Source organism: Mandrillus leucophaeus, unplaced genomic scaffold (assembly GCF_000951045.1).
Source record: "Mandrillus leucophaeus isolate KB7577 unplaced genomic scaffold, Mleu.le_1.0 Scaffold421, whole genome shotgun sequence".
In the NCBI taxonomy this organism is placed as follows: domain Eukaryota; kingdom Metazoa; phylum Chordata; class Mammalia; order Primates; family Cercopithecidae; genus Mandrillus; species Mandrillus leucophaeus.
The window spans coordinates 2,799,079-2,808,470 of NW_012104488.1; the positions used below are offsets into that span (position 1 = coordinate 2,799,079).

Consider the following 9,392-nt stretch of genomic DNA (forward strand, 5'->3'; position numbering starts at 1 on the left):
GGCACGCGCGGGAGGTGGGACCGGGAGGCGGTTCGGGTGCCCCGCCTCGTGCCGTACTCTCCTTGCTCGCCTCTGGGTGGCCTTTAATGTCTTGTGTTCTAAGGTGTGCTGAGGGGAAAGACGCGGGAGGTCTCTAGCCTGACACTATGGAGGAAGAGAAAAGCTACAATTTCGACGGTGTGAGCACCAACTGCCTGAAACAGCAGTTGCTGGAAGAAATCCGCAAGAAGTGAGTCGGGGGGCGGCGCTGTGTGGAGTCTGGTCCACGCCCCCCGAGCCTTCACCTGCGGCGTCTCAGGGCCAAAGCCGCTGAGGATGCTGGGAGACCGGCCCCGGGATTAACCCCTGGGCACTTCGGTCGACCTGCCCGAGTGTTCCCTGCAAAAGATTCATGTGCCTCTGTGACTAAGCCTTTGGTATTGTAAGTAGGCAGCTTTCGAGGTAGGATGTTCTGCCCTTAGGATCCAAGCATACGGCGTGTGTTTTGCCTATATACTGTAATGCCAAAAGTTGTGTTTGGTTTTGTTGTCTCCATAAATCCAGTTTTTTTGTTTAAAATTCCAAAGATTTTATTTAGTTATGCGGGTTTGCTTTTTTTCTTTCATCCCTTTAGGGGGAACTTCATAAAATGGCATTTAGTAAAACTGTTACTCCTTTATGCTTTTTAAAAACAGTATTCGTACTTGGTGTTAAATTTTTGAAACATTTATTTTTTTGGACATACTCCCAACTCCATCCACAAGTCCCGTGAGAATTGGACTCTCCTTTGTGCCTAGATAGCGTTCTGGGTTTTCCTCTATTGTAGCTCCAATCACAGTTTTTTAATTGCTTGTGTATTTCTTGTCTTGCTACCAAACTACACGCATTCTGAGGACAGGTTCTGTGTATTCTGAGGAAGTAGAGAATAAGAGCAAGTACTTGAGGAGAGTCCTGAATGAATGCAAACCCCACCTGTCACTCAGTAATTATGCAATCTTAGACAAGTTAATTAACCTCTTTAATCCTCAGTTTTCTCCACTCTAAGATGGGTATACAAATAGTCATCATCATACTCCTGCAGTTGTTCCCAGGTTGGAATGAAATGCACTATAAAGCACTCAGCATTGGCTTATAATACGCATCCAGTGGAACTTTGCTGCCGCTATTGCTATTTTTCTGTTCACTGTTCACTGAATTCTTCCGTGTTTAATACAATGCCTTGAACATAATAGCACTCAAACTATTTATTGAATAAATGGTCCTGTCATATGATAATGTTCTATTTATTGATGTCCTAAATAGCTTAACCTTTTAAATTAGTGTTTCTTTTTTTCCCTTTGTTTCAGTTTGTCAGCTATTGTGTATTGCCCTAGGTATGCCTTTCTGTAATAATGTGCAGTGCCTAATTTGCTTGGTTCTGAAAAACCAGATAGCTAACTTCTTTGGGATGATATTTAAGTTAAAGAATTTCCGAGGGCGGGGCGTGCTGGCTCATGCCTGTAATCCCAGCACTTTGAGAGGCCGAGGCTGGGCGGATGACAAGATCAGGAGTTCAAGACCAGTCTGGTCAGTATGGTGAAACCCCGTCTCTACTAAAAATACAAAAAAAATTAGCCAGGCTTGGTGACGCATGCCTGTAATCCCAGCTACTCAGGAGGCTGAGGCAGGAGAATTGCTTGAACCCAGGAGGCGGAGATTGCAGTGAGCCGAGATTGCACCACTGCACTCCAGCCTGGGCAACAGAGTGAGACTTTGTCTCATAAATAAATAAATAAAGGATTTCCAGTGGTTGCCTGGGGGTCTTTGAGCTTTAGTGCATATTTGAGTCCTAGAACTAATTGGAAGCCTTCCTTTACCTGAGTCTTGTTTCTTAACCAGTCCTTCAGTAAATGATGTGTCATAGTAAATTGTTCCTGAAGTAGTAGTGGGTTACTATGTATTATTTTTCTGATGTTATTTTAAATTGAATTATAATCAACAAAAACATTTTAAATAACAGGGATGCAGTGCAACTCTCAATATTTGAACTAAGACACAAGATTACAGAACTGGAAGCCAAACTGAATACTGACAATGAAGGTATATAAGTAAATACTTACATTTGTAACTCCTGTATAATTATTGTTCATTTTACCAGGATTAAATTTCATATATTGAATAATAGTACCAAGGTTTCAGTATTGCTTTTTGGCCACATTAATAATAGTTTATGATAGAGGCTTTAAAATTGATACTTCAGAATATCAAACCTATTACTATTTAATTATTTTTCTACCTTTCAAGTTCAAAATGTTCATTAATTAGCAAAACCTTTGTTACATGCCATCAATATATTATTTCTTTATTAAATAAATATCACCAGTTTTCTATTCACCTCAAGTTATACTCTTTGTATCCTAACTTCTAGATTTGGGATATGTTTAAAATCTGTATCTAGGTTTTGGCTATTGTTGTTGGAAGCCTATTGTTTGGTATGGAGGATGTTGTGTACATACACACTCATGTATCCTTAAAATTTGTAATGTATGCAAGATATGACCCTGCCATATGTAAACACTTTAAATGGAAGACCTTTGTTTTCCCTGTTCTAAAGAGGTTCATTGACTATTGGGAGAAAGTATCAAACCAGAATATGGATATGAAAAGTCATATGAGTTCTATGTGAGGATAAATGAAAACGTAGGGAAGAGAAACCTAACAGAATTTGGGTGAGGTAATAAAGACAGGCTTTCCAGAACAGGCAGTGCTTGAACTGAATGCTAAAGAACAGGAGGAGTTTATTAGGGTTATCAGGGTGGGCATTTATACTCTTCCTCAACTGGGGAGCCATGAACAAAAAGGATTAGTGGCCATATGGGAAATAAAATGCCACTTTCTATAAGTACCCAATGCTTTGTTAAAGCTTGGTTGCAGAATACTGCTTTGTCCCAAGGCTGAAGTAGCTTCCTCTATCTCCATATCTATATCTTAGATATAATTGAGTCTCTGGGGGCAGGCTCTAAGTGTACTTATCAAATACATGCATTGGCAGGATAGCTGGAACTGCTTCATGTACCTAGTTACAGGAAAAAACAGAAAGCATGCTTACAGGTACACATGCAGTAACTATGCCCACTAGTAAAATGTGGCTCAACAAGTTGTACCAGTTCTCAAAAGAAGGAGCTAGTATGTGGGTATAAAGAGAAAAGGTCAGAATGATAGGAGAGAAAGTTCTTTCCTCCGTGGGCCAAAAGTAAGGCCTAAGGTGAAGGGCAGAAATATTTATTCCTTTAAAGCCAGGGACTGTGTCAGGTGAGGTAGTTACTATTATTCCCATTTATGGAAGAATGAAATTCAGGAATTCAAATAACTTCTAAGGTCATATAGCCAGGGAGTGGCTGAGCCATGACTTGATCCTAGATCATGTATTTGCCATGCCTTCAGTAAATGATAATACAACTGCTATTACCACATCACACTCAAAACAGTTCTGCTTGTCTGTTGCTACATAGCAAACCACCCTATAATTTAGGAGCTTAAAGCAACAAACTCTCTCTTACAATTCTGTGGATTATCTGGGTTGGTTCACCTGATGGTTCTTGACTGGGGTCTCTTGTTCGGTTGCAGTCAGGTATACTGAAGATTCAAGTGAACGGTCATTCCATGATGACTCATTCACTTGGCTAACATCTGACACTGGCTTTTGACTGGAAGCCCAGCTAGGGCTGCCTGTCAGAAATGCCTCTTGTACCGTTTTCTTCCACAGCATGGTGGTTAGGTTAGGATGTATCCCAAGAGCAAGCATTCCAAAAGACGTAAGTAGAGACTGCCAGGCCAGTCAAGGGCTACTCCCAGAACTGGCACAGGTGTATATCCACTGTATTCTATTGGTCATAATAGTCACAGATTCAAGGGACTGGAGAGGTAGACTGCTTTAAGGTCACATTACAGAGCAGCACATGGGATGGGATACGTTATTGCAGTCACCTTTGGAAAATACAGTCTGCCACAGGAGCATTAAACATAAAGCCATTTGGGGAATATGCTAAGTAATTAATAAAAGTGGAACATAGGTCATAATGAGAATGCGGTAAAAGATGAGATTAAAGTTTACGAAGGAGATGAATCAAGAAGACTGCATGATGCTAATGAATTTACATTTATTCTGAAGGCAGTGGGGCAATATTAAAGGTGTTTTAAAATGAATTTATTAATTGGAAAAAGGTGCACATGCGACAAATATGGGTACGTTCACTGTTCAGATAATTTTTTCACCCTTTCTGCTTTCTTCTCAAACCTCTACCACCTCTCTACTCAATCACACTCTTAGGTAATGAGCTTACCCTCCTCTTTCAAAGAAAAAAGAGAAGCTATCGGAAGAGGACTTCTGCATGTTTCTACCAGCAGAGCTGCCCATCTACCTGCACCCTTGCACATCCTCTTCCCTCCGGTTTTATGAATTGTCTGTCCTTATTCTTGTCTCAGGTTATCTCCTCCCTTTGTGCAGTAGATCCTACCTACTCTTACGTAGTCAAGGATATCACTCTACTGATGGCCCTCTCTTCCCTACACTGTTTCCCTGCTCTACTGGATCATTCCCTACAGCAGACCAACATGCTGAATTTATTTCATCTAAACAACAAATGATAGGCTTCTTTTGGTCCCACTTTTCCCCTTCAGCTAGCATCCCCTGTCCCTGCCCCATTTATAGCAAAAACCTTCGAAAGAGTAGTTTTTATTTCTACTTTCTCATCTGCTTATTGTTTGATCTTGCTTGTCACTGGATTAATTTTTAGGTAAACGGTAAATACAGCCAACTCTAAAGAGCTTTATATTCTTAGTCACCTCTTGAAACCTTTTAGGGTTCATAGGAAACTATGTGTAGAAAATTTGGTTTTATGTTTTAATTTGAATTTTACAACAAAGTTTAGTAATAAGAAAATGGTAAAGAAATGTTCAGGTGACTTTTTTTTTTTTTTAAGTGAGAAGAATTAGTATTTGTGTAGAGCTTTAAGTACGTTTTTTAAAAAAATTGAAACCTCACAACTACCCTTTGAAAATAGTATCATTACCTCCATTTTATAGATTGAAAAATGGAGGCCGGGCACGGCAGCTCACACCTGTAATCCCAGCACTTTGGGAGCCGAGGCAGGCGGATCACCTGAGGTCAGGAGTTCGAGACCAGCCTGGCCAACTTGGTGAAACCGTGTCTCTACTAAAAATAACAAAAGAAAAATTAGCCGGGTGTGGTGGTGGGTGCCTGTAATCCCAGCTACTCTGGAGGCTGAGGCAGGAGAATCGCTTGAACTGGGAGGTGGAGGTTGCAGTGAGCGAAGATTGCACCATTGCACTCCAGCCTGGATGACAAGAATGAGACTCCATCCAAAAAAAAAAAAAAAAAAAAGGAGACTTATTGATAGCACACAAGGTTACATCTTCATCCTGGATTTCTCCATTGAGTCTTTTATAGGCTGGTTTCTATTCCCAAATGCCTTTAGCTAGTGGGTAATGTATTAATAGATCCAATATATTTTTTTAAAATCACCTCAGTAAATGCTAAAATTTTAAAAATAAAATTCCATTTGTTTTTCTTATTTCAAAACAAGGAAAAGAATACTTCTATTTATCTCAAACTAGCGTAATACTTAACAATGAAATAGCAGAGGCATTTCCATTCTTGGGGAAAAAAATACCAAAACTGCCTGCTCCATTATTAAAATGCAATATAGTTTTGAAAGTTCCAATTAAGCAATACAATATGATATAGAAATAAAGAGTTATAGCTATTAGAGAGGAAGTTATACAATTATTTTAAAGATTAGCATATTAATAAAGAACTAGAAAATGGTTGGATACAATAATGAAATAAATGTTTATTTTAAAAAACAAATGCCAGCAATAACCAGTTAGAAAAATAGGGTTTTTAAATGATCCCACCCACAACTCCAACCCAAACCATAAAAGATCTGGCAATATTCCTGACAAGAAATATGAGGACCTATATGAAGAGATAACAGAAGACTGTAAATATAAGGGAGTAACAGTTCAGTCCAAATTCTTACTTATTTAACATAAGAGATATCATACAGGAAACTCCAGAATAAAATGAATTTGGGAAAGCTTTGCAGCATTAACACTTGTTTGCTGACCTTCTGAGAGTCTTTGTTAGTAAGTGAAACAGGTAACAGTATGTATCTTATTGCTACAGAGTCTGTCAGTCTTAGGTGATCTCTATTTTAATGTTAATGCTGGTCATTTGTGCCTAAACTCCAAAGTGGGGGAAGGTATAGTTGGCCTGTCCAACCCTCCACTTCTCATAATGGCCTGAACTAGTTTTTCAGGTTTCTTTGAGATTCCCTTTGGCCAAGAGGTGGATACATTCCCTCTGTTGGAGGGGGGAGGCTTAGGATTTTTTTTTTTTTTAGTTTATATTCCCCCTTTTTTGTTCAAGGTATGCAGAGGCAGTATCCATAGCTAAGCTTTTACTAGCTTAAGTTCTGGGGTGGTGTGACTACTTGCCCCTGGTCCCTCATGCTTCTCAGTGGGACCCCTATTGCCAAGGAACTTAGAGTCAAAGACTTACATCCAATTAAACGTTTTAGGCTAGATAGGAGTGGAGGTGAGCAGGTATTCAGTAATCTTTAAAACCCCCTTTAGGTAACATAAGAGCCAAAAACCAAAAGCCAAAAAATAAGGTTATAAAGTTGAGTTATCTATAAATTTTCTGCATTGAGATACTGTAATCTTGACTTGTAGCAATTAGCTATACAAAACACAAGCATTTTGTTCAGCTGTTTAGGCATCTGTGTGTCTGTCCTTGATTTGGAGGGTCTTTATTAATTTTATCCCTCGAAATCTGGCCCTTACAATGACACACTTCTGCGATAGCCTCTGGGCCTGGAGGGATTGAATAGTTTCAAATTCTGGAGGTAAAAAAAAATGTGAGGTATTAGCAACGTTTCACACAAAAAGGTTATAAGCCCTGCCTAGTTCTGACAATTACAGGAAAGGAAACTTATAGGTAGCTAAACATTTAAATTATTTAGTATCAAGGCACAGAATAAATTATATTATTTTAGATAGAGGCAAAATTATTAAGTGAATCTTAATTTTTCTGTGGTACAGGTGTGTCCCTGTGTCTCATGAAGGTAGTTTACTATGATTGTCATCTTTTCCCAGATCTAAAGATGGGGCTTTGGTTAACTTAGATTTGCTGTCAGATACTGGCAGGAGTCAGTGTCTTCTTTAGATGAGATATGTGTACCCAGGAATCAAAGCCCTGTAACTTCATAGCACAAGGATTAGTTAATAGCACCTGATAAAGACCTTTTTAAGGGGCTGGAGGTGGTGACGCTAGAGTCCATGACTTGACTGAAAGCTGTAAAAAGATTCTATAACCTTGCAGCAATTAACTTTTATAGCTTTGACAAACACCAGCAATAAGCCAGAGACTTAATTTTGGTTTCAATTTTGAAGATGTTTCTCAAAAATGTTAAAGGGATCAAAACATTTGATTAAAACAGATCCGCAGGTCATTGTAAACCAATAGTTACTAATTTAACCAAAATGATCATCGAAAGACTTAAAGGCAATACAGAAGGTTACATGCATGTAACAACTTTCAGCCTTTTAGGTCTCAGTTTTTCTAATCAATTAAAAATCTAATAAAGACAACATATGAATTATTTTGATAAAAAGTAAAATGTTGTTTCTTATGCCAGTTACTAGAAGGGCAAAGAAAAACCTGCCGTGTGACTACTTCTCCTTATAGGAAGCCTATTTAGACAACCTGGAAGTTAAACCTGATGAAAAATGTACTTGAATTTAATCAGACACAGGAAGAATGTGCTCAGGGTTATGAGTATAGCAGAGGAATACATAGTTCTTAGTAACTGCATGAGAAGTTTCTTGATTACATTGAAAAATTTAAACCTATCAAGAAAGCCAAGAGTACAGAATCAAATTATACTGGAGGAAAATATTGCTTTTCTAGACCTTTAAGATAAAACATTTTAGCATCAGGCCACAACAATAGAACCAGAGGAAAAAAGTTACAGAAGCTAATTTAAAAGCTGAAGGAGAGAGGCTCATCTCAGGCCTTCTCGGGGAGGAAAAACTGAAAGCAATGAGACAGCAATAGTTGAACTTCTGGGATACGATTCTGAGAAGTTTTTAAAAGAAACAGGCTCTAAAATTTTAAAAATCTCTTGTAATTTTATTAAGCGAAAAGTAATACCTTAAGAAAACCTTGTTTTAGGATAGGGAATCAATCTTAGAAAGACTGTTAAAAATAATTCCCTTTTAATTATAGCCAACTTAATACATAAAATAACTTTTGTGATTTTCCTTTTACAAACCTTATCATAACTGACATAGACTGTTTATTACATACTTGGACTTTCTGATTTGTCCTAAAATTTTCTGTTTTCTGAATAACCAGCTATTTTATTTTAGGACAAGAATTTACTATATAAAATCTTTCTCATGTAAAATTATTTGCTTGTTTTATAACCTTTTTATTATAAACACATTTTTGTATCCACAACTTTCTTTATATCTCTCTCCCCTACTCACTGATTCTTTTTTATCTTCTTTTAGAAATAACTTTTAAATAACCTTTGAATTACTTAAATGACTCTTTTTTAAAAAATGAAAACACAACTTATGGAATTATGTATTAGAATTCTTATTCTTAGTAACCTTAAATTTTAGTGAAAACTTAGGAAGCAAGAAATCCTGAACTGTTTATCAGATGTTAGCATTTTCTGGATGAAACCATTCTACAGTTTTAGAAATAATGTTTTCCCATATCATAATCTTTTCTTAATTGGAAGTGTCCCAGAAATCCAATTATTATCAATTGGATTGGAGCATCTATTATTTAATTCAAAATAATTTTAAGATTTAAAATTACATAAAAAGTCCACTTACAAGCATTTATCTCATTTACATGTATTCACTTTTTCCATTTTTTAATAGTTTATCTAGATTACTTCTGAAAATTGAGATACTACACAAAACTAATCATTATTTAAAGTTATTACTGGGCCGAGCGCAGTGGCTCACGCCTGTAATCCCAACACTTTGGGAGGCCCAAGTGGGCAGATCATGAGGTCAGGAGCTCAAGACCATCCTGGTGGCTAACACGGTGAAACCCCGTCTCTACTAAAAAACATACAAAAAAATTAGCCGGGCGTGGTGGTGGGCGCCTGTAGTCCCAGCTACTCGGGAGCCTGAGGCAGGAGAATGGTGTGAACCCGGAAGGCGGAGCTTGCAGTGAGCCAAGATTGTGCCACTGCACTCCAGCATAGGCAACAGAGGAAGACTCTGTCTCAGTAATAATAATAATAATAATAATAATTTCCCTTTTAACCATTTTTAAAATCTGAACAGTAAATGGTGAGCACTTAAGAACCTTAAAATTAATGTGTTTG

The 9,392-nt window shown here is 37.8% G+C and overlaps 1 protein-coding gene across 3 annotated transcripts in view; it reads left to right on the plus strand.

Moving 5' to 3' along the window:
• CCDC169 (coiled-coil domain containing 169) overlaps positions 1-9,392 on the plus strand; it is a 72,984-nt gene continuing 63,592 nt past the window's right edge. For 2 of the 3 annotated variants that reach the window (XM_011993004.1, XM_011993005.1), the window contains exon 1: positions 1-229. Coding sequence is in view for 1 of the 3 variants with exons in the window: in XM_011993003.1 (XP_011848393.1) it covers positions 147-229; positions 1,979-2,058 (163 nt within the window). In the remaining 2 variants the exon portion in view is untranslated. Of the gene's footprint in view, positions 230-1,978; positions 2,059-9,392 lie in introns of all 3 variants that reach the window. The other variant, XM_011993003.1, reaches the window with a different exon arrangement.